The sequence below is a fragment of the Halichoerus grypus genome, chromosome X, assembly GCF_964656455.1.
Source record: "Halichoerus grypus chromosome X, mHalGry1.hap1.1, whole genome shotgun sequence".
NCBI lineage: Eukaryota > Metazoa > Chordata > Mammalia > Carnivora > Phocidae > Halichoerus > Halichoerus grypus.
This window is the reverse complement of record NC_135727.1, coordinates 69,813,821-69,839,160: the sequence shown is the minus strand read 5'-3', so window position 1 is coordinate 69,839,160 and position 25,340 is coordinate 69,813,821. Positions and strand designations below refer to the sequence as shown.

At 51.8% G+C, this 25,340-nt stretch overlaps 1 protein-coding gene across 5 annotated transcripts in view; it reads left to right on the top strand.

Annotated features, from left to right (window-relative positions):
- Positions 1-1,839: 1,839 nt before the first annotated feature.
- Positions 1,840-25,340, top strand: part of LOC118552031 (NHS-like protein 2) — an 89,442-nt gene continuing 65,941 nt past the window's right edge. For 2 of the 5 annotated variants that reach the window (XM_078064446.1, XM_078064445.1), the window contains exon 1: positions 1,840-2,137. In XM_078064446.1, the coding sequence (XP_077920572.1) occupies positions 1,912-2,137 (226 nt within the window). In that variant the 5' untranslated portion in view covers positions 1,840-1,911. Of the gene's footprint in view, positions 2,138-13,632; positions 14,140-25,340 lie in introns of those variants that run through there. The other 3 variants (XM_078064449.1, XM_078064450.1, XM_078064447.1) reach the window with 3 other exon arrangements.

Sequence of the window (25,340 nt, the reverse complement as noted above, 5' to 3'; positions counted from 1 at the left end):
TTTTTGCCACGTTCATAAACCTTTCACGATTTTTACTATATTCATACATTCATTTTTCCCAAGATGCTTCCCTCTTGGCCTTTTACACTTTCCCAAGCCCTCTTTTCTGGCCCCCCCGGGGGGGGGGCGTCTCCTTGGAAGCCTCCTGCCACATTCCACAGTGAGCTGCAAAGCCCAAGCAAAGATCATACCATGCTGTGACTTTCCTGTATAATTGTGTCTCTCCTGCGAGGCTGGGGAGCCTTGAAGGCAGCGTCTGCCTCCCTCTGTCGCCTCAGTCTGGCACAGAGGTGAGGCTTAGGTGATGTGCATGGAATTGTTGAAGAAAACTGAGGAGACCCTTGACCGTTGGGGGCCTGGCAGGAGAGGTCCCTAGTGGGGGTAATGTTCCAAATGTTTAGCAGTGTGCCCTTTCTCTCTCTGGGTCTGGCCAACTCTTCTTCATCCTTCATGACCCCGTCCAAGGGTCACCTCCTCTGGGAGGGTGTCCTCCAACCCTTCCAGACTGAAGAAGTTTCTCTTTGGTGCTCCCACAACATGTGGATCCTTCCCTGGTATAGTGGTGACCCCGTTGTACTCTTGTGCTCTGTGGATGTGTCGGTCTCCCCTCCTAGGTGGTGACTTACTACATCTGGGTCCCCAACACCTAGCAGAATGCCTGCCCGGCCAGAGTAGATCCCCGAGAACTGTTGAAAGAACGGCAGTGATCGGGTGGGTGAGTGGGTGGGTGGATGGACGGACGGATGGATCCCACTTTAGACCTCTTGCCCCCAAGTCAGAAGGCTCTGCTGTCTGGGTGGCACGGTGCTCCAGGTCGGCCAGGCGGAGGCGCTAGCCAGCCCCGTCCCCACGGTGCTCTGTGGCCGTGACTTTGACAGACAGGTCCCCCGTCTCTGTGGGCACGAGTCTGACAATATTAGGTTGGACGGTACCACAACCCCACCAAGCCGCCGGGCTGTTAGGGCTGGAATGAGCTGCTGAGCCAGCACAAGCTGCCCCGTGTCACTTATCCCACGGGGTTGCAGCACTTGCAGTGAGCAGCTGCATGCGCGTGGGGAAGGGGTGGGAGGGAGAGGGAGAGGGAGAGGGAGAGGGAGAGGGAGAGGGAGAGAGCGTGCGGGAATTACAGTGGGACTCATGGAAGGAGCCCTCTTATTGGCTGCCGAGGGTCCCAGTTCCAGGCGCTGAATCCCGGGGCTGCCAGCTCAGCCCTGCCCCTGCGAAGGCGAAGCGGGCAGGGGAGGGGAGAGCGGGAGCGAGCCTTCAGGTGTGTCTGCCAAGGCGGCAGGTCCACCCCGATGGCCACGCTGGCCACGCGGAGGCATCTGGCTGTGTTTGCTCCAAGCCCGCAGGCCGGCCGCGTCGCGCTGCCAGAATTTCCCAGGTCTCTGCCAGGGCTGGAGCCCGGAGTCCGGTGGCCGCTGTCCCCTACAGAGCCGGGTCCCTCCCCCCGTGGAGCAGGGAGCTGTATCACTTAGAATTCCTGGGGAGCACATTCGGTCGCCGGTCCCTGTCACACTCCCGGATTAGGCTCTGTTATTGGCCCCTCGCTCCCGCAAGCGTCTGCAGACGGAGCGGAGCCCGATCGGCCGCAGCAATGACGGCGCTGAGCGCAGAGGCAGCTGGGCGGGCGAGTCGGGGCCCCGAGGCTGCCCGCGCTGGCCCCGGCTGCAGAGGCAGATGAGGCGGGGCCGCCGGCAGCGCTCGCTGCGGCTCCCCTGCAGCCTGGGCCGCTCCACCTGAGTAGAGCCCTAAGCAAGGGGGAGGGGGAGGGAGAGAGACAGAGAAGGGGAGGAGGGAGGGAGGAGAGAGAGAGAGAGAGAGGCTGAGAGAAGCTCCTAGCAGGCTCTGGTCCAAGTGAGAGGGGTCAGGTCTGGACAATTGTGTGCCAGGGGCACAAGTGGGATTCGGATGAGCCATGTGTGTGAGAAGCGAAGCCGAGGTGATGTAAGCACCTGGGGAGGAGCGCAAGCAGAGGAGGAAGAGGAGGAGGAGAGGGGGAGGAGGAGGAGAAAGGAGGAGGAGGAGGAGGCGGCGGCAGCCACGGGGCGGCTGCCAGTCCAGAACAGAATGATGGGCAACTCTCACCACAAGCAACCGAGGAGTAAGAGCCAAAGCAGGATGCATTCAGCAACAGGTACTCTCTTCCTTTCCCTCCTTTTTCTGGGGCTCTTCCAGCCAGGGCCTCCCCAGCTGCAGCCGCGCGGGGCCCCTGACCCTTGGCGTGACTTGCAGGGGCTGGCAGGGGGCGGGGAGAGAGCCCGAGGGAGCTGCGGGCGAACTCCCAGCTCCGCTGCTCCCGCGCCAGCCTGAATTGCATAAGTCAGAGCTCCCGGAGCTGGCAAGGGCCAGCCTCCTCGCCAGCAACCCCATGTAGCCTCTGGAGGGTGGCTGGACCGTCTGGGAAGTGAGCAACGCGCCTTGGACTGAAGTTTATTGCTAGGACGGTGCTTTCTGTCTGGATCCAGGAGGCAGAGACCTGGAACCATGCATGGCTTATCCTTTACGAGACTCCTTTGTTATTCGAACCTTCATCTCCCCCCCAGCGGCAACCCCCCCCACCCTCGCACTGTACACCTCCACCTCTCCTGGCTCTACCTCATATGCTGCATGCATGGAATGAGCCAGACAAATCTGTTTCTTGCTGTGTAATGCCCTGCCCCCACCTCCTGCCCCAGCCCCGGAGGGGAGCTCTCCTCACTGCATGGGTGAGAAGAGCATGTGCCAGCCTTGAGCTTGGTGCCCTCCTGCCCTGGGCGTGCCCTGCGTCATCACTTGGCCTCCTCCAGACGTGGACTCGAGGGTGCTGGCATAGTTCCCCCCAACAGCCTCTTCCTGGATGCTGACAGGCTGGAAATCAGGAAGACAGAATCTGGAGACAACTTTTCCTAGCTTGCCTTCCCAAGCCGTCCAAGAGCAGTGTGGATGAAACTTCTCTTGTCCCGGTCACCCCGCACCAACTCTTTCCCCTCCTGCCCGATCCTTGGCCACTTGGGAAGCACCTTCCACTGCCGCCTCAGGTTAGGCCACATGCATGAGAACCAGGGGTCCCCTCCCTGCGCTCCTCCCTCCATCTTGCTAGTGCCCCCCCCCCCGTCTCCCTACTCAGCGCCCCTCCCCACAGAAGAAGCCCATGGTTTTCTCTGTACCCATTTGGGAGGCCCACATCTACCGTTCTGGCCAGTGGGAAGGAAAGGAAAGTTTTTGCTAAGTTTAACTCAAGTTTACCGTAAGAAAGCAACACACAGATTGGGGTCTTGCCAAAAGTCTGCCATGCTCAGGACCAGAGGGCTGCCTCTGCCCTTTCCTGGGAACTTGGCCGGCCGAGTGGTTATGGGGAGTTGTCCAGGGCCAGCCAGTTCTAGGGGCAGCCCTGGAACAGGGGTCTCGCAGAGTGTCGGGGCAAGGGAAGCTACTGGAAAGCAACTTGGAATGTGCTGAAGGCAGGGTAACTGCCCCTGGGGTCCACCTGTCGGAGCTGGGCCTGATTTGACCTCCTAGGTGGGCTTAATTTGGGCCCCTGTGGGGCACTGAGCCAACAGCAAAGGTTCTGGGCATTGAAGTTTCTTTGGAATCTTCTGGGGACGTACTCTTCTGAGGCCACCACTGGGTGGATGGCCCAGCCATCACCTCATGGCGTCCTGCTTCCCTGGCACGGAGCTGGAGGCTCAGGCCCCACGGGTGTTACGTGGAGATACTCGGCCACCCAGTACGGGAGCTTGAGGATCACCTTCCACGTAAGTGCTGGTGCTACAGCTTGGGACGCTCACTGGCTGCTATTTCATTTCTTAGAAATTGCTCTGCATCTTCAATGTCAGCTCCCATCCAGGGTCATCCTGGAAGCAGTAGCTGCTGGACCAGCTTCTGGAGGCATGAGGAGGTGGCCTCTGGACTACTTCTCCCTCCCCACTTCACCTCCTGGCCCTCGCCTTTCCCCGGCACTGTGCCTGCTCACTCACCATCCCTAGGCAGTCCCCGAAGCCTTGGTGGGACGCTCAGTCCTGCTGAGCTAACTAGAGAAAGAACCAGTTAGCCTTTCGGCCCCAGGCTGCCCACTGACTGGTCAAGGAGAGGAGATAGACACAGGAAACAGCCGAATGGTCTAAGGGAGGAGGTGAGGCCCAGCCAGGGGAGGTAGGTCTGTCCTGAGGTTGCCAGGAAGAGCCTCAGGGAGGAAGAAAGCCCCTCTTGCGTTGCCCACCCTCAGATGCAAATATCCCTCCTTCAGAGCCCTCCAAATGGGGCTTGCATCTGCTCTTACGCTACGCCCTCTCCCCTGGCAGGTAAAGCCACACCAGGAGACCACCTCCAGAGGCTTAGCCTCCACATCTCTAGTCCCCGCTCAAACCAACAGTCAACTGCTCCATCTCCACCTGAATGTCCCACAAAGACCTCACGGTCAGCTAAGCACCTCTTGTACTCCCCTCCACCCCGGCAAAGAGGCTCCCCTTTCTCTCGTCCATTTTCTCTTGGTGACACCACCATCTCTCCAGGAACCCAAACTTGAAACTAGAGTCATCGTCTGCTCTTCTCTCTCCCTCCCCTACAATTAAAAATTTCACTCATCCATCCGTCCATCCATCCGTCCATCCATCCATCCATTCATTCAACTAGTATTTATTGTTGAGTCTTCCTCTGAGACCTGGCAGCCCCTCCTCTTATCCCACTGTCAGTGTGAGTCCAGACCTTTGTTACCTCTGGCCTGTTCCAGAACTGGGCTCCCGGCCTCCACCTTTGCCCTTCTCCTGGCCACGCCTAGTACAGCCCGCCACCAGAGTGATCCGACCCTGCACTCTCGTGCTATGAGCCCAAGCCTTGCTAATCTGGGGCAGGGAGCTCAGGATGGCTCCCAATGTGTGCCCCGCTTGTCCCAGGTGGCCCAGGGGATCATTTGTACATGACCCAGAGAAAACTTTTTTTTTTTTTTACCTTTCAGAGTTCTGTATGTATTTTGGTGTGTATCGGAAAAAAATATTACTAGCAAATCCAGCCCATGGTTTCTCATATATTTTTTATTAGGGCAAGATTAAGTGTTTTAAAGTGAGTCTTTTAAAATAAAATAGTTAAGTAAATAGTATTACAGGTGGTGCATGGAAATGGAAAAAGTTGAAAATGTGAGACACGATTGCCTTAGGTTTGGGAAGCAGTGGTTTCTAGGGTAAAGTATATGTTCCTTCGCACGCCGTGGAGACTTTCCATGATCGGACCCACCTACTTCTCCAGCCTCACCTCCTGTTACGTCCTTGTGAACTTGATGATCTAGCCATCTTGAACGACTTGTGGTTTTCCAGCTACACCGTGCCCATTCAGCACTTCCACGCTTTCACAAATGCGCTTTCTTTTGCCTGGAATGCGCCCCTCTAGCCCCCCATCTTCTCTTGGCAATTTCCTATTCACCCTTCAAAGCCCTGACTGGGTGTCTCCTCTTCTCTGAAGGCTTCCCTGACTGATCTCCTTCCTCCATACAAAATTTATTAACGGAGTTCATCCTTCCAACCCCTGTGCTAATTTGGTACTTTGTATGTAATTTTATCAGTGCTGACAATGTCTTTTCAATGTGCTTCTCATCTGGCTTTTTTTTTTTTTTTAACAAAGACTTTCGTTTTTAAGAGCAGTTTAGGTTCACAAAATTGAGGAGAAGGCATAGAGATTTCCTATATACCCCCCGCCCCCCCAGACTGCCTCCCCCATGATCAACATCCCCCACCAGAGTGGGACATTTGTTACAACTGATAAACCTATATTGACGCATCCTTATCACCCAAAGTCCATAGTTCACATTACAGTTCATTCTTGGGGTTGCATATTCTATGGGTTTGGGCAAGTGTGTGATGACATGTACTCATCATTATGGTATCATGCAGAGTGTTTTTACCACCCTAAATGTCTCCTGTGATCGAAGTATATTCATCCTTCCCCTACCCACCTCCAACCTCCAGCAACCACTGGTCTTTTTACTGTCTCCCTGGTTTTGCTTTTCCCACAATGTCATATAGTTGGAATCATACAGTATGTAGCCTTTTCAGATTGGCTTCTTTGTCATTTTTATGGTTGTTGTGACATGCTTATCTCCCCTAGTAAAATGTGAGCTTTTCGAAGGCGACGGCTAAAACTTGTTTACCAAAGGGTGGGAAAGAGCCGTTGACCAGGCCTTGGAAGGCTTGAGTTCTGATCTCTCTTGCCTGGGAACCAGCAGGGTGATCTTAGGCAATTCATTCACCTCTGCTACCTTCATCCTTCGGCTAAAAAAAGCTATTAATTCGGGGTGCCTGGGTGGCTCAGTCGGTTAAGCGTCCAGCTCTTGATTTCGGCTCAGGTCATGATCTCAGGGTCGTGAGATCGAGCCCCACTTTGGGCTCCACCCTGAGCGTGGAGCCTGCTTGAGATTCTCCCTCTCCCTCTGCCCCTCCCCCCTGCTCGCGCACTCTCTCCCCCTCTCTCTTTCTCTCTCTCAAATAAATAAATAAATCTTTAAAAAAAGCTATTAATTCTTAAAGGAGATCCTAAACACACACAAGCCCCCCCACCCCCCACCCCCCCACCAAGGGTGGTTGGGAAGATGTGGTGTGAGATAACTAGGAAAACTTTGAGAAAGTTGAACTCGCTTCTCAAATGAAAGAAGAGTGATTATGACTGCAGACGGGGGAACACCACGGGTCTTCCCTGAGAATGGAACCAGTCGTGAGCCCGGCCTGTTTGGGGGACCGTGGGGAGCAGCCGGGCTGAGCAATGCCGCTGCGAAGCGGGTGGGGTGCAGGTGGGGCTGGCACTGGGATGGCCCCAGAATGAGGAAGGCAGAGGTTGCTTTGACACTGGAAAACCTTGTCTGCCGAGCTCATGAGTTGGAATTGACTTCCCACCAACTTTCACACCCCTCCTTATACCCCCCTGAGTGGGCTGTAGCCCTGTTGCCCTGTGAATCTGGATGGGGTAGGGGGACATGTGTGCTAGTACCACCCTCACTACCCAGCATGTGCAGAGCTATGCATATATGAACCATCTATTTGGACCCCTAGCCCACACAGAAGGGCAAAGGAACCAAGAGCGCACACCTATGATAGGGATGCCCGCACTCTCCATCTGCAACTTTACTGAACCCTCGGAACGCCCTCCAGGCAGGGATTGTGGATGCCATTTTACGGATGAGAAAACTGAGACTCAGGAGGAGAGCTGCCCCAGGGCCTGACGCCCAGGAAGTTGCAGAGCCAGGACTGGAGCCCAGGACCGTCTGACTGTCAAACTCGCCCCTGGCGTGCCACGCCATGGGCTTCTCGGCGTCTTTGCAACTGTGGCGGGAGTCAGTAACCCTGGAGACCGGATGTGGTGAAAGGAGGATTCTGTGGCTCTGTTCTGGTAGGGCAAGCCCATCTCTATAGCAACAGGGACTGCAGGCCCACCATATGTCTGGTTGATGGCACGCTTGTGTTGTTGGAATACTTAAACTCATTGGAGGTTTGTTGTTGGGTCCAGAAACTGGAGCTGAGGCTTCCTGAGCTAGCAAGAAAGTGGGGTATTCTTGAGTGTAAGCCTAACCCGGGTGTTGAGAGGGGCTTCGGATGCAGAGAGAACTGGTATTACTGCTGCTCTCTGAGCTGCTCCCCCAACCCAAGCGGCCATCCCTGTGCCGTGAGCAAGGTGAGCTGTGCTCCAAGATGAAAATGGGCCCGCCGTTCTGTCCTCTGGGCCGAAGCAAAATGCAGAAGTCCTTTTGTTGCATTTGCAAGGCGTTTTTGTAGTTGACCCTGCCCTTTCCTATTCATTAGCTTCTAGAAGTCTCACGATCCTTGATTTCGGTATGATGGGTGCTCAAGTGGCAGGGGCTTCTGAGGGAGTCAGGTGGCCCCAATCCCTCTGGGGGCCTTCCTCCCAAAGACCTGTTTCCTAACCTGACTTAAGGAGCCCATTGGAAGGTGGTATGGGAGAAGTTGAAACTCTAGGGCACCAAACAAAATACTTCCTGGTGCTCCTCACCTCCCACAACTGTGAGACATGTTGGAGGCGGAGGCATGAGCCCTGGGGCTTGAGGCCAATCATGATAGTCACACATTTCCTGGGCCAGAACTGGAAGGAAGCAAAAAGTGGGTATAAAAAGTACATTGGCCAACCTAAGGGCAAATAACAGGGAGATGGCTAAGTAAATCCGATGCATCCCACCTCACTGAAGTAGGATGGAGCCGTAAAGAGCTAAATCTGAGGACAGCTGGGCAACATGGACAACGCTTATAATAAGGATCCCATACAAAAGGCACAATACAGAATTGTATCTGTGCTGAGCTTTACAAAGCCCTGTAAAAAGTATGTCTGCACACGAGCAAGGACTGGAAGAGAATTGTGGAAAAAACAAACCTTGATTTATTGTGAGTGGCAGGCTTGTCGGTGAATTATTCTTTCCCTTAGATTTTCATTAATGTTGTTATAATGTCATTTGTGCAAAGAAAAATAAAAACCACTAACATATAGAACAATTGCACTGGCAAATCATTCTGTGAAGCTGAGAAACCAAATCGTATCATTTCTCTGAGCCAGCAAACACACTCGAAAGACATCAGTGCAAGGGTAAAAGCCTCTTTTTACGGAAAGAAGCAGCCACGGGGCATGGGGAAACGTGTGGATTGAGTGTGGGCAGCCCCAGATTTGAATCCCAGCTCTGAGCCTTACTTTGAGGTTTGGGGGAAGTGATTTCAGCCCTTGTACCCTCCTTTTCTTCATCTGGAATGTAAGGATGCTAATGATAACCACCTCCACCGCCTTACGGGGCTGTGGTGCAGAACAAATGATGTAGGATGTTTCACGGGGCTTTGCGAGGTGGGAAATGCTGCGCGGTGTAAAGCCTTATCCTGGTATATACACAAGCACCTTGAGACGAAAGCATTAGGTACCATTTGCCACTGTCCCACCTCAGCTGACCGCAAAGCTAGGCTGGCCTGTGCGGCTAGGTCTTGTCTTCTCTGGGCGCTGGGTGCCACTGAATTTGATTAAGCGGGTCAAGCTGTCGGCTTTTAGCCAGGGTTAGGGAATGCTTGGGAAAATGTTGTGGGCTTTGCTTGCCCTCTAAAATGCTTAAACTTGGTGGAGAGAGTAATTGATAAAGAACACGGCGAAGACTTCTTCAGCTGCTCGGACTCTCAGCCAGATGTGGCCACTTACTCGCTGTACACCTTCAGGCAAGTGACCTAAGTTCTCGGAGGGCCCATTACCTCCTCGGTCTGGCGGAATTCATCATGCCTGCCTCGGCATGGTTGTGAGGATGAAATGAGGTGCTGGCGAGGAGCATGGGTGTGTTGCCTTTATTACTGCTTAAAACTGTCGGGGGGGGGCGCCTGGGGGGCGCCATTGGCCAAGCGTCCAACTCTTGGCTTCGGCTCAGGTCATGAACTCCTGGGTCGTGAGCCCCACGTCGGGCTCCACGCTCAACAGGGAGTCTGCTTGAGATTCTCTCTCTCCCTCTGCCTCTGCCTCTCCTCTCCTCTCCTCTTCTCTCTCTCTCAGAAATCAATCAATCAATCAATCTTTTAAAAAAAACCTGTCAGAGTAGGAAGGATCTTTAGGGATCACCTAATCTAGGACTTCTCAATGAGTGCCGAGAGGGGTGTGGAGGCGGTCTTGGGGGAGCACAGTGTGTATATGTTATTATTTTTGCCTGTGAGTGTTGAAAAATCCTCTGTGGGAAAAACAGACTTTTTGTCTAGCATGGTAGGACCCGGGTATTTTAATAAAGGTGAGATAGGTGTTTGGAAACCACTGGTCTCCCACAAAACTTTCATTTTATAGGCCCACAGAGGTAAGATGATGTGCCCAAGGTCACCCAGCTACAGAGATTAATGCGGGCCCCGGTCCAGCCTCTGTCCCCCCACCACACCGCTTGTCACCACCGCCCAGGAGTGGTCCCCATGCCCTCTGGGATCTCCCCATCTCCACCTGGTGGAGATGCCCTGTGCCACCATGTCCATATGACCATTATCAAGCTGGGAGAAACCACACAAGGCTCTGACATTGAGAAGAGGCAAAAAATTATGTTTGAGTTAACAAGGAAAGATGTCCCTGGTAGGGGGTCCTGTACACTGACAGGTCAGCTCCGCATCACCCCCCGGGCAGTCCTTCCAAACCATCTGAGCTAATGCAGCATCCTAAGTGCCATCTGCATCCCTGTGGAGTAAATGGTCTTTGATGAAACCTTCATCTCTCTCAGTAGCAGATTTTCTATTTAAAAAGTCAATCTCCCGTCATATTCTCCAAGAGCACAAATGGAGGGGTGTGGGGTCCCGGGAGCGGGATGAGGCTCTCGATCACTCCCTGTCATCTGGGTGGAGTGTGTTCTTTGAGTCTGCTTTCTGGCGTTAGAGATGGGTGGCACAGAACCATCTCTGTGAATTCCTTTTGTGAACTTTGTAGACGCCGGGGTGAGGCAGGTGCGGTGTAGGTCCCTTAGGCTTGCCTCAGAGAAGACATGCCCCTCTCTTGTGCCCCAGGAGGGATAAAAGGCACATCCCATCTCCAGAGTACGGCTCCTTTGAAATATTCGGGCCCACCCAGCAGCCTGGGGCCTTGTTCCTGCTTCAGGGACCTCACTTCTGGGATTTCTGGCTTCCGTGACTGAGCTCCTCGCACTTCTGCCCTGGCTTTTCTCGCTGAGCACTGGATGCTTCCGCCCTCCCCCTTTCCATACTCTTGACTGTCTCTGCCCTCGCACCATGACTATCTTCCTGGACATCTGCCCCAGCCTTTGGTTCTGTCACCAGCTCCCTCCGATTCTCTGGGTGCTGCAGGGCCTGGCTTGGGGGATGGGAGCCAGCTGTCTGCTCAGAGTAAAGAGCAAAATTGGAAAGGGTGACATCTCTTTTGGCGGCCACAGAGCCCAAGGTCACACCGCCGGCTCTTAGGATGAAGGCAGCCCCCATTCCTACCATTGCCAGGCCCTCAACCTCCCAAACATGAGATCTGTGTTTATGGAAACTGACACACGCCTACCATTTCCCCACCCGGGGGCAATAGTTTGCCTGGACTCCAGCCAAAAGAGCTCAAAAACCTGAGTTGAGGGGAACAAAAGACAAATACCGGCCAAGACTCTAATTTGTAGACTCTTCCCATCCCAAACAACATGGTCCTGGTCATGCATGATGGCGGTTCCTACCACAGCAACGGCAATCAGCTCCAGCCCAGAGGGGGCCGGATGAGAAGTGGCTGCTGAGGTTGATGACACATTCAGGCTTGTGTGAGGTGAGCCAGGGATGATGGCCAATGGGAGACCAAGCTGAGGATAAGACCAACAACATTTCTGGGGCGCCTGGGTGGCTCAGTGGGTTAAGCGTCTGCCTTTGGCTCAGGTCATGATCCCAGGGTCCTGGGTTCGAGCCCCGCATCAGGCTCCCTGCTCCGCGGGGAGTCTGCTTCTCCATCTGCCTCTGCCTGCCGCTCCCCCTGCTTGTGCGTGCGCTCTCTCTTTCTCTCTGTCAAATAAATAAAATCTTTTAAATAAATAAAATAAAAGACCAACGACGTTTCTGAAGGGATGCCCCCCTGAGCCTTAGGCAGAGGTCCAGCATGTTCAGAAGGGATACTAGAAGGCAGAGGCCAGCCCCAGCATAGCTTCTTCCGAGCCAGGTAGCATCCTGAGCACTTGGCAGATATTCACTCATTCGATCCACACAACAACCTTATGGTATAGGTACTTTCATTATCTCCTGAAGGAATTACATAGGTTAGAAACTGCAAATTACACAACAGATATATTGATTAGAAATTGAAGCTCGGAGGCGTTAAGTGACTTGCCCAAGGCACGCAGGTGAGACTGAGATTCGAGCCCAGGCCGTTGGGCTTCCGAATCTGTCTTCCTAGCTGCTATGCTAAGCTGCCAACATGAGGGAGCTAAGACAGTCAGGCCCCCTTTGCCCTCCCCCCACTAGCTGGGCTAAGACTGGACTTCAGTGTCTACTAAGAATTAGCGGATGGTTTTCAACCTGGAGAGATTGCAAATACTATCTATCAGTGCCTGGGCTCCAAGCCTGAGAAAGTCTGGTTCAGTTGGCCTGAGATGAAGTCCAGCCTGTGGGGAATGCGGAGGGCAGGGTGAGCAGCAGTTTGGGGAAAGCTCCTCAACGTAGGAACACACAGCATCTCTCCCATCCTACCAAACATCTACCTTCCAGCTCTGCCGCGTCCTCCAGTTATGGCCCTATCTCTTCCCTCTCGAACTACAGCCAGACTTGCTGAGAGGTGTCTCCGCTCCGCTCCCACTTCCCTCCTTAACCTGCTGTGGGCTGGCCTCCAGGAAGCCAGCCTTGCCAAGGTTACCCTTTTGGTGTTGACGCAGCGAACCCTCACTGCTTGGGCCTCGGCCTCCTGAAATCCTTGAATGATGACATCAACGGTCCTTGCTTCTAGAAACTAACCCTCTCCCAACTCTGCGAACACAATGCATTCTCCTTGTCTGGGAGCTTCACCCATCTTTTTAGATGGCTTTTTGTAACAAGCCATACAAATATGTTCTGAAGATGGGGCCTCCAGAGACCCCCAGGCCTGCCGCTGCCCTCGAGGAGTTGAGAGTCTTGTCAGTACCAGAGGTGCTCAGCGCCCTTGGGGCAACAAGGTGGTTCTTCCGGGAGAAGCGCTGCCTCCTTCCCTCAAGCTGCTTCCCCGTCTCTCCACATCTCTTGCAAAAATGAGAAAAAGAACCAAACTTTGGCAAGGTCTCTTTTCATCCTGTGAGCAAGAACCCAGGCTGCCTCCCTTCCGTTTAGAAGACAGTTGGTTACTGGGACAAGGTGTGGTTTGTTTGCCTGTGTTCGTTTTGCCAGTTTGGTCATGGAGTCCCTTTGTAATGGGCTTCTGGCACAGGTGACTTGTTTCCCAGGTCCTTGTCCTTCTAAATACACAGAAACGACTTTGAACAAGATCTTTTTTGAGGAAGGGAGAGAGAGCACACGTAGTGGGCAAGGGGCAAAGGGAGAAGGAGAGAGAGAGAGAACCCCAAGCAGGCTCCCACAACCCTGAGATCATGACCCGAGCTGAAATCAAGAGTTGGACCCTCAACTGACTGAGCCACCCAGGTGCCCGTGAACAAGATAGGTTTTAAATGTTTTAAAACCAACGATTCTCTCATGCCTTGTGCCCTGGGAGATAGACTTTGCTAGAATCTGCCCTACGGTGGCAGGGTGGGTGGTGGGGGAAGCGGTGAAGGAGACCAGCGGGATTCTCCACCTGATGCCGTGGAGAGCAAGGCTGGACACCAAATCTCACGATTCTCCGGCTGTTGGACATTGGAAGGGCCTCTTTCCCTCTCTGAGCCTCGGCTTTCTCCCCTGTTCTGGGACGCGCCATCCTTACTCCTGCACCTCTAGGGAGGATGCTGCGAGATCACCTCTCCGTGCCATAGGCATGATCGTCGGCCAGAGTAGGCACTCACTAAGAGTTGGGAAACCGAATTGAATTGCATTCAACCGTGGTGCACAGGCTCGTTCCGGGCCAAGAGAGAAAGTGTGTGTGTGCAAGAGAGACTTGCAAAAAACAAGGCCTATCTCTGTGTACGTCTCTCCTCTGGGAAGGAAGGGGCCCACACAGTGACAATAGACCAGGGGCGCTGACTCAGACAGCCAGTTCCTGCCCACTTCCCCTCGCTGCAGGCCAGCGGCTGGGCCGAACGGGAGGTCAGCCCTCTGTGGGGCTCTGACTCGGGCCTCTGGCTGAGAACCTTTCCTAGAGAAAGACAAGACCAGTTGGCAGGCGCTCCTCCCTGGTCTGCCGTGACGGGACCCCCTGGACCAGTGTGGCCGTGGGCAGGCGGTGGGGGCAGAAGGAAGCAGGAGAGAGAGGAACCTCACTTGTCGGATCCAGCCTTGCTCTCCCTGGGCTGCGGAGCCCAGGGACCAACTCCACAGGCAGCAGAGCATGTGACCGATGGGGCCAAACTGACCCAGCCGGGGTGCAGGGGAACGGGATTCGGGAAGAGTCCCTGGGTCCCACACTGAGGAGCCTGGGGACGGGGCTTGGAAGAGTGTGGAACCCCTCGGTCCCCCTGCCCGCAGTGCGGGCCCACAACACACTTCTCCCTCACATGACGATTTGCTGGATGTGGCGTCTTGGTCATCCACACCGCTAGGATGGACAGAGCCGAGTCTGTCACCCTCTTCTGGAGCCGGGGAGGTGAGTCGCTGGGGGAGGAGGGTCGCATGCTCGGTGGAGGGGCGAAGGGAAGAAATTGGGGCCCGTGGAGGAGGAGGGGCTTCCTGCACTCGGAGCTATCCTGAGGCAGCCTGGGCTGTCTTGGGGTAAAGTGGGTTCCCCTAGGACTAGAGGCATGCCAGGAGGGGCGGTGCGACCACTGGGCCGAGGCGCTGTAAAAGGAATTCAAATTTGGGTGGCTCTGGAGGAGGAGAGGGTGGATGTGATCACATCCCAACCCTGATGATCTGGGATTCTAAAGGGATATAAGAGTGACCGAGGAGACATTAGTGCGTGCGTAAGAGATCCCGTATCGCTCATTTTCTACAAATCGACTTCGCGTACTTTCTGCTCATTCGGATGGGGGGAGATGCCCTCTCGGTCAGTCTTGGGGCTCTACCCACCTCCTGGACTCCTGCTGAAATGCGGATTTTGTGTGTGTGTGTGTGTGTGTGTGTGTGCAATACCAAAGCATGGGGGCAGGGAGGGGCCGGAAAGAGATGCCTATCACCGGCCATCGTTCACACAAGTTACTAGCCAGGGACCCAGTGCCTTCTAATCCCAGTGCCAGCCAGATCTCCTGGCAGTAGGGTGGAAGAGAGTTCAGAGTCCCGAGGCGCACCAGCCTCCCTGCTCTGGCTTGGGTGAAGAGGATAAGCCTGGGTAGGAGAGGTGACGCTGCAGTTGCCCGCCCTTGGAAACGGCCTGGAGGTAGCCTGTGGATAAGGAGGGACTTTCTAGCAGCCTCTCCATAGGCTGTCTTGGAAAGGAGTGAGGGGTCTGTGGGTCTCTGGACAGGTTGCCTTTCTCAGTCACCAGGCAGGCCCTTGGGAAGACAAGGCTGGCTTTCCTCTTCTGAGGAGGAGAGGGGAAAAGGCCCTCCCCTCCTCCCCGGCCCTCCCCCCCCCCCCCCCCCCCCCCCGGGATGCAGGCCCGGCCCCACCCTGCAGTGGGCTCCCTCCTCCCGCCTCCACAGCCACCTCCCTGGCACCCTGTCTCTCTCCCTCCTGCTGGGCTCCCTGCTTCCCCTCTCGCCCCCCTCCAGCCATTGTCCACTCTGTGGCCAGGGCGCAACTTTATAAAACGCACCCGGCCGCTCCAGATCCTCCCATGGCTGCCCATTGTCCACCGGTGAGAGTGCAGATTTCTCTCTCTTCTCTTTTGCTTTTCTTGCTACTCTCTAAAAACAGAGCAGCGATAACATCATTTCTGGCTAACACAGCTCTGACATTTCATAAATCTCTGTCCCAGACAACTGGAAAGGGCTATATTTAACCTTCTGCCTTGTAGCTTTTAATGGAGGGACTTGCTTCGAGCGCCGCCTTCTAACGCCACGGGAGACCAGAACCTTTTCTTTGTTCTCTGCGGGCCAGAGCCGGCCTCTGCTTTCAGCTGGATGATGCAGGCTGCTTGGCCTCAGAACACCCGCCCTCCTCTCTCTCTCTCTCCAGGTGAAGGAGGTCCCCGTCCTGCCCCCCAGAGTGTGCCCCCTCACCTTTCTTCTCTGCAAATACTTGAAAGACTCCTTCTGAACCCCATAGCTGGAGAAGTGGGACAGCAGGTGAGCACAGGAATAGGACGGAGGACAGGGCCAGGAGGTGTGGGCCGGGCTAGGGAAGAGAGAGCCAGGAGGAAAAAAGTATCATCAGGGGTCTAGTTGTGGCCGGGGCCAGAGGAAGTCATGCTAAGTAATGTGCCAGGCCCCGTACGCAAAGCTTTGCGCGTCTTGCCTCGTGTGACCCTCGCAGCAAACCTATAGGAGGCAGGTGCTATCCTTACCCACGTCGGACTCCACTGAGGAGACTGGGGCTCAGAGCAGTTCGGCGACTTACCCAAAGTCACATCCAGCTTAAAAGCGAGACAGCCTCCAGCTCTGCCCTGAGCTGTGGAGCCCAGCCCCGTAGAGGAGGTGCTCTGATGGTCCTGGGGGGCTGCTTCCCACCTCTGCTTCCATATTCTGCTCTCCTCCGCCTTGCGGACGGCAGCTCCCGGGACCAGTCACCTTAAACAAGGAGCCGTAGAGTTCTTTTCGCTCCGTCTGTCCCCTGCACACCCAGGGTCCTGCCCCTGTCGCAGCCCCACCCTTGCCGCTCTCTCTCCCACAGTGCGGGGAATGACAGTCACCGGGAAGCCTTCGCTGGGCCGACAAAGGGGCAGCTCCATCGAAGGGACCTGCCCCAGAGCCAATGAGTGGTAACAGAGTGGTAATGACAGCCACATTTGTAGGGCACTTTATTGTTTACCCAACTGCCTTCCTAGTTAGCAGTCGTAGGGAAGGGAACTCCAAGGTGATCTTAATGGTACACGGTACAGCTTTAAAGAACATTGAATTACGTGGCGAGAAAATGATTCACGCGCCCTGCTCTTTCTAGCTTTCTGATTACATCAAAGGGAAGGTCTCCGTGCGGTGCTCTTCTTGCACCTCTGTAATGCAGGCTAATCTTCCTTTGGAACAGAGCTAGAGCAGGTCTCGGGCCCACAGCCACTGACACACAGTGATATCTACATAGGATTTAATTACTCTGCTCGGTTTCCACGGTATTTATTTTTACAGTGACTTTCTCTCTGGGGCAAGTGAAACTCCTTCTGTGTTGGTGTTTGGTTGCCAGAGACAATTTCCTCTCGTAGAAATTTACTTAAGCAAAAGACCTTGCTGTCGAGAAAAAGATGAAGTGAATCATGAGCAGGGCTGGCGGTGCCCAGATAGGGCAAAGCTCGCCCAAGTGGTACCTACATGGCGGAAGCTTGGGCAACATTGGAACGTGGCAGTCGACCAGCACCAAGTTCCTCGGAGGCCCTGCACGGTCTGCCCCTACTAGTGTTCTGGACGTCGTTGTCCCTTACTCCCCTCCCTCCCCCACACTATGCTCTTCCAAGCCTGCCAAGCCTTTGAGCCCTCTGCAATGGCTCCCCCGCATCCCTTGTCTGCCCATCAAACACAGACTCATTCTTCAAGACTCAGTGTACATGATACCTCCTCTAGGAAGCTGTCCTTTAAGCTAAGCAGTAGGTTCATTTCTTTCTCTATTATAGTGTCTCTCCCGTGGCTATAATTATTTGTTTATAAGCCGACCTCTTCTACCCTATTGGTTCCAAATGCATTTTATAAGAAAAACTTAGAGGGAGAGGGGGGTGGGGGAGGGGATACAAATGTGACTCTGAGTGAGGCCTGTGCACAGTGATTGGGCCCTGGGGACTGTCACAGCTCCTGGGATCACTTGGAATCGAGGCTTTCCAGATGCCAAACCAGAGCCTACACAGGCCACAAAGCCTGTCTGGGGACTGCTGCCTGGGGGGGGGGGGGCGGCTCTTGCAGGTCCCATGTATTGGGGTGCCTTTGAGATTAACACCTAGGATCTAGGGGCACCTGCGTGGCTTAGTCGGTTAAGCATCTGCCTTCGGCTCAGGGCATGATCCCGGGGTTCTGGGATCGAGCCCCTTGTCGGGCTCCCTGCTCAGGGGGGAGCCTGCTTCTCTCTCTCCCTCTGCCCCTCCCCCCTCATTCTCTCTCTCTCTCTTTCTCTCAAATAAATAAATAAAACCTTAAAAAAAAAAACCCACCTAGGATCTAAACGAAGGAGGCAGTATTGGTTCAAGGGAAAAGCTGGGCTGTGACGCTGTCCTAACAACAGCCTCAGCTCACCCCACGAGAAGCTCTGGAACTGGATTGGTCCTTCAGGGTTGTTCTGAGTCAGGGTGAGGAGACCAGGTAGCAGATGCAGGCTGCCCCCGGGCATGGCCCATGGCCCTGGGCGAGGCAGCACTCCTCTGAGGAGGTGGCTGGGCAGGGCCCAAAGAGGACTGGCAGCCAGCAGCAGTCGGTCCTGGGGGAACCTGGGGGGACATCACCGTGTCCACCACAAGAGCCTCGTCAGTGCCCCCTGCTCTGAGGCTTCAGTGCTGGGAAGGCGGGGAGAAGAGATCAGTGATTTGCAGGGCAGAGTGTGGCGGTCAAGACTTGGTGACTGGAAGAGCCTACTAAACATTTGTGAAAAGAATAAATGGCTGAGGGGCGCCCAGGTGGCACAGTCGGTTAAGCGTCCGACTCTCGGTTTCAGCTCAGGTCGTGATCTCAGGGTCGTGAGATCGAGCCCCTCGTTGGGCTTTGTGCTCGGCGCAGAGTCCGCTTCAGATTTTCTCTCTCCTTCTCCCTCTGCCCTTCCCACTCATGCGCTCTCTCCCTCTCCCTCTGCCCTTCCCACTCGTGCTCTCTCTCCCTCCCTCTCTCTCTCAAATAAATAAAAATAAATCTTTTTTTTTTTTTTAAGGAATAAGTGGCTGAATGTGATGTTCTAGGCACTGTGCTTAGAGGCAGGGAGCCAGAGACAAGTCACAGGGAACTTCTGGTATAACCGGGATAATAGATATGTAAAGAGACTCTTCCAGAACATTGTGGTAAGTGCTACAATGTCTACTACAGACCGTGTGTCCACACCACTTTGTTCTTGCTTCTCTTGGAGGCCTTATCATAGGACCCTTCTAACAACCCTCTAGGGCGTGATTTATTGCCCTCACTCTACACATGTACACTAAGATCCGGGGCTTCACTTAAATATCAACCGCTGGTCAGAATCCCCCAAGCCAGGCCGGCCCCCTGAACGGTCAAGCCCCACAGCCCGTGCCCTCTCTGCCCTACGCCACCCAGCCCCTCTCAAAGCCACGTGCAGTCCTTTGCACTTGGCAAAGTGCTTATTACATATATTTTGCCTTGTCATAGCCCTGTGAGGGAGCAAAATTAAGGTGTCAGAAGAAAGTAGGCTTTTACCTTTATTTTCTTAACCTGCCTGCTACGCTTTCAGAAATAGATATATTCGGATCATATTTATAACAGTGACATTCTTTTTTATTCTGCTTCTCTTTTTTTTCTACACATTCTTAACCACCTGTGAAATTCTGCCATTACACTCATCTGTTCTTCCATATCTTGTCTCAAAAGTGAGAAAATTGTGATCAAAACCCAGTTAGTTCCTTTTGAGCTGTGAGGGGGGAAATGGGTTGGGTTTTTTTTTAATTTCAATCTCACTCAAAAAGGCAAAACTTTACTGATTTGAAACATTAAAATGTATGAAGCCAAGAGTATCTCTGATTTTATGTGTGATTAATACTCTAGGAGAGGTTTTTTTGGGGGGGAGGATTGTATAGGCTGAATAAAGGGCCATTTAGAGGCAACTAGAAATTACCCTTGAGGAGCTGGGTCTTGAGAAAGGCAGCTGCCCCTTGTCCCCTCCCCACCCTTAGGCTGGACCCTCTCCCCACCTTTGTGTCCACCCTCCTCCTCAAACTCTAGGCCCAGTCTCTTTCTTCTCTTCATTCCCCACCTACAAGATTTCCTGTCAACTGTCAGTACTGGCCCCATTTGAGGCTGTACCAAAAGAATTCTAGCATCTCTCCAGATGAGTTCCATTGTGGTCCGTCTGGTCCAGGAGTTCTCGTAAAGCAAAGCTTTTCTCTAGAGTTTCCCCAGCAGAAGCTTTGATACTGTAGAAACCCAACAATGGCTCTATGTTCCAGAGGAGAAAAGTCTCCATATGTCCCCAGAGAGAATAAAAATGTACACACTCTCTGTCCGTGCTCAGCGTGCCTTCATTTGCCATCACTCACATAACTATGATTAAAATTTCCTCTCTCTTGGGACGCCTGGGTGGCTCAGTCGGTTAAGCGTCTGCCTTTGGCTCAGGTCATGATCCCGGGGTTCTGGGATTGAGCCCCACATCGGGCTCCCTGCTCAGAAGGAGTCTGCTTCTCCCTCTGCCTCTGCCCCTCCCCCCTTCTTTCTCTCTCTCACTCTCTTTCTCTCTCTCTCTCTCAAATAGATAAATAAAATCTTAAAAAAAATCAGGGCGCCTGAGTGTCTCAGTTGGTTAAGTGTCTGCTTTCAGTTCAGGTCATGATCCCAGGGTCCTGGGCTGGAATCTCCCTCTTCCTCTGTCCCTCCCCCCTGCTCATGCGCTTGCGCTCTCTCTCTCAAATAAATAAAATCTTAAAAAAAAAAAGAAGTTAAACATCAGATTATCATATGACCCAGCAATTCCACTTCTAGGTATAGACCCAAAGGAATTGAAAACAGGACTTGAACAGATACTTGGATATGAATGTTCATGGCAGCATTATTCACAATAGCCAAAAGGCTGAAACAACCCAAATGTCCATCTGTGGATGAATGAATACACAAAATATGGTATATCCTGATAATAGAATAGTACTCAGCCATAAAGGGGAGTGAACTTCTAATCCATGTGACAGTATGGTTGAACTTTGAAGACACTCTGCTAAGTGAAAGAAGCCAGACAGAAAAGAAAAAATGTATGCTTCCACTTATGTAAAATGTCTAGAATAGGCCAATTCATAGGGATGGAAAGTAGACTGGAAGTTTCCAAGGGCTAGGAAGAGAGAGGAATGGAAAATTAGTACTTGGTGTTTCCATTTGGAGTGATGACAAATTTTGGAAATGGATGGTTGTACAACAATGTGAATATAGTTAATGCCACTGAACTATTCATTTCCAGTGATTAAAATGGTGAAATTTATGTTATACCTAGCTTACCACGATAAAAAAAATAGTTTAGGGGCGCCTGGGTGGCTCAGTTGGTTGAGCGACTGCCTTCAGCTCAGGTCATGATCCTGGAGTCCCTGGATCGAGTCCCGCATCGGGCTCCCTGCTCAGCGGGGAGTCTGCTTCTCCCTCTGACCCTCCCCCCTCTCATGTGCTCTCTCTCTCTCTCTCTCAAATAAATAAATAAAATCTTAAAAAAAAAAAAAAAAAAAAAAAAACCTTTAAAAAAAAAAAAAAAAATAGTTTAAAAAAAGACATGAGAGACCAAAAGATAGGAGAGACTTTAGAAGAATGCTGGAATAAGATAAAAAAGTTGGATACAAAACTGGGTATGTCTCCGGGATAAGAAAACTGTAACCTTTGGTGCTATCTTCCTTACTGGACAGAAATAACTTTCATTTCTACCAGACAAAAGTCATTCACAACTTGCCAGCCTTCCCCGAGGTAACTTTTTACTTTACAGAGTGGACTGTAGTCCATAGTGAAGAGTCAAGCAGCCTCATGGATGATACTCTCGTATGTTCTTGAAAGAGTGTTCAGCCATCTTGACAGCTTTGTTGTCAAGTTTTCGATCATTTTTTAACACCTCAAATAAGACATGACCAGCCACGCTCCCACGTGCGTCTCCATGAGAGAAACTTAACCTCATGTGAACTTCGAAGCCTGACTCTCACGTGGCATTTACGTCTTGGTGGCACCTTCTGTGTGGCAGCCAGCAAGGGTAGTCCCGGGCCACACATCAGTCCCCAGTTAGTTCATAATGGTGTATTACCGCCAGACCCATCTTTCAAAGCACCACTTTCATTGTGTTCCTGCCGCACAGAGAATTGAAATGACTCCTGATCTAGCCCACACTTCGTAGACTGGCTCACGGAAGCCTCTGGAATCTCACCCGGATAGAGATTTGGAAAGGAGCTTTCAAGTCTCATTGCACTCGGCCCCAGCCAGGTTGGTCTGTCCCAACTCCTTGCTGTGTCTCAGACCTTTGCTCAGGCAGATACTCCACCTTTTTGTCCCTGGCCCATCTCTTACCCTGATGGGCCTATGGCAGTTTCCCAAATCACACTCATCCATGTGTCACTGTCATGAATTTTGTTTGCTATCTGTGCTATTTTTTTTTCTTAATATCTACTCTTGGGGCGCCTGGGTGGCTCAGTCGGTTGAGCATCCAACTCTTGATTTCAGCTCAGGTCATGATCTCAGGATTGTGGGATCGAGCCCCTCGTCGGGCTCTGTGCTCTGTGTGGAGTCTGCTTGTCCCTCTCCACCCCCATAAATAAATAAATAAATAAATAAATAAATAAATAAATAAATAAAATAAAATCTTTAAAAAATAAAAATAGTGTACTCTTTTTTATTTAAAGATTTTATTTATTTGTCAAGAGATAGAGAGAGAAAGCACAAGCAGGGGGAGTGGCAGGTGACAGGCAGAGGGAGAAGCAGGCTCCCCGCTGAGCAGGGAGCCTGATGCGGGGCTCGATCCCAGGACCCTGGGATCATGACCTGAGCTGAAGGCAGACGTTTAACCATCTGAGCCACCCAGGCGTCCGAAAATAATAAAAAATTTTTACTTGCCCAAAGCTGCAGGTTTGATGTGCTAATTAAAGAAAAAAGTTTATCTGTGTACCACCTGAAATCACATTTATTTCCTGCTTGATTGCATTCTAACTGTTCGGTATGTTCGGCCTCACTTGAAGATTTTAAGCTCCTTGAGGACAAGTACCATGGCTTTGGTGTCCCTCCAGCACGCAACACCGACCTAAGCACTTGGCATGTCCCCACCATGTACCCTTTGGTTGACTCAGTGTCCCATCTTCTTTGGTAAGCTTCTCATCAGAACACCAATGGCTTTCCTTCTTATCCCTTTAGTGTGCACAGAAACATCGAAAATGTACTCCTGGTCCTCCAGGGACTGATATTCCGGCTGAGGGAATAAGGTTCTTGGCAAGGCAGGCAAATTTAGCTCCCTCTTGGCCACCTTCCTCATGTGCTACGTTGAACAAGAAGCCTCCCTTCTCCTCAGTTTCCTCACGAATGAAATGACGACAATAATGATACCACCTGCCTTGCCTACGTCATAAAACGCACGGGAGGCTCCAGTGAAGCAATAGTTATGTAAGTGCTTTGTAAACGGGAAAATGATATCCATATTTTAGTCAAACAACTCCAGGAAAATTAGTTCACAACACAAGATGGCCAAATAAAGAATGTCACAAGGCAGTTTCCCAAGCTCCAAATTAGTCCCTGTGGCATCGGCTCACTAATGGGCGGAAAGATTCCAGAAAGCTTGCCTGAGATGGGTCATGAGGTATGAGTGGAAGTTCAGTAAAGGCTGGGAGTGGGGAGGGGTGGCCTGTCTAGGTGTGGAGGACGCGGGAAGCGAACTGAATGAGGGAAGAAAGATGGAAACCTACCTGGAGCTGGTGAGAAGGCTAAGTGGGCCGCAAAGAGGGAAGTGTGAAGGGGCAGGGGGAGAAACGCAAGCAGTGCCCAGAAGGTGGAGGCTGCCAGTGCCAGGCTCAGGCTCTGGGCTTGCCAGCTGAGAGAAGTCCCTGGGTGGCTCTCGAATGGAGGGGCATGTGAGGAAACCATGCTTTAGAATGCAGATTCCTGGGCGCCTGGGTGGCTCAGTCAGTTAAGCATCTGCCTTCGGCTCAGGTCATGATCCCAGGGTCCTGGGATCGAGGCCCGCATTGCATCAGGCTCCCTGCTCAGTGGGGAGTCTGCTTCTCACTCTCCCCCTGCTCATGCTCTCTCTCTCTCTCTCTCAAATAAATTTTAAAAATCTTAAAAAAAAGAATGCAGATTCCTCTAAGATCGCACTTCTTGTCCTCCTCATCATCTATGTACCATTTATATGTTTTTCTTCCAAAATAAAATGCAGACTCATTAGACCAAAAAAAATCAAAAGTAAACCAACAAGTATTTAGAGTAAAAAATGAAAGTCCACCTTTAACTCACCCCTCCCCTCCGCTGGCTGATTCCAGTCTCTTTCAAGGACTACACCTGTTATCAGCACGTTGTCACTCATTCCAGATCTTTTCTTATTAATATGCCGACTTGTGTGTGTGTGTGTGTGTGTATACGTATACTTTTATACAAATGAGTTTCTATTATACATTTCATACAGAGCTTTGATGTTTTCTTTTTTTTTTCTTAAATTTTTTTATTGTTATGTTAATCCCCATACATTACATCATTAGTTTTAGATATAGTGTTCCATGATTCATTGTTTGTGCATAACACCCAGTGCTCCATGCAGAACGTGCCCTCCTCAATACCCATCACCAGGCTAACCCATCCTCCCAACCCCCTCCCCTCTAGAACCCTCAGTTTGTTTTTCAGAGTCCATTGTCTCTCATGGTTCTTCTCCCCCTCCGATTTCCCCCCCTTCATTCTTCCCCTCCTGCTACATTCTTCTTCTTCTTTTTTTCTTTCTTAACATATATTGCATTATTTGTTTCAGAGGTACAGATCTGAGATTCAACAGTCTTGCACAATTCACAGCGCTTACCAGAACACATACCCTCCCCAGTGTCCATCACCCAGTCACCCCATCCCTCCCACCCCACCCCCCAGTCCAGCAACCCTCAGTTTGTTTCCTGAGATTAAGAATTCCTCATATCAGTGAGGTCATATGATACATGTCTTTCTCTGTTTGACTTATTTCGCTCAGCATAATACCCTCCAGTTCCATCCACGTTGTTGCAAATGGCAAGATCTTATTCCTTTTGATGGCTGCATAATATTCCATTGTATATATATACCAAATCTTCTTTATCCATTCATCTGTTGATGGACATCTTGGCTCTTTCCACAGTTTGGCTATTGTGGACATTGCTGCTATAAACATCGGGGTGCACGTAGCCTTTCGGGTCCCTACTTTTGTATCTTTGGGGTAAATACCCAGTAGTGCAATTGCTGGATCATATGGTAGCTCTATTTTCAACTTTTTGAGGAACCTCCATACTGTTTTCCAGAGTGGCTGCACCAGCTTGCATTCCCACCAACAGTGTAGGAGGGTTCCCCTTTCTCCGCATCCCCGCCAACATCTGTCATTTCCTAACTTGTTAATTTTAGCCATTCTGACTGGTGTGAGGTGGTATCTCATTGAGGTTTTGATTTGGATTTCCCTGATGCCGAGCGATATTGAACACTTTTTCATGTGTCTGTTGGCCATTTGGATGTCTTCTTTGGAAAAATGTCTGTTCATGTCTTCTGCCCATTTCTTGATTGGATTCTTTGTTCTTTTGGTGTTGAGTTTGATGAGTTCTTTATAGATTTTGGATACTAGCCCTTTATCTGATACGTCATTTGCAAATATCTTCTCCCATTCTGTCAGTTGTGCTTTGATGTTTTCTAAACTTAACATGTCAGTGGACATCTTTCTATGACAGGATATCTCCTTTTGAAAGGCTGTATAGCATTCCTTAGTAAGAATATGCCACCATTTATTTAACCAATCCCCTATGGATGAAGACTTCTGCAATTCATTGTGCTTTTTCTTTTTACTTTTATGTCTTTAAAGTAACGTATGCGGGGCGCCTGGGTGGCTCAGTCGTTAAGCGTCTGCCTTCAGCTCAGGTCATGATCCCAGCGTCCTGGGATCGAGCCCCGCATCAGGCTCTCT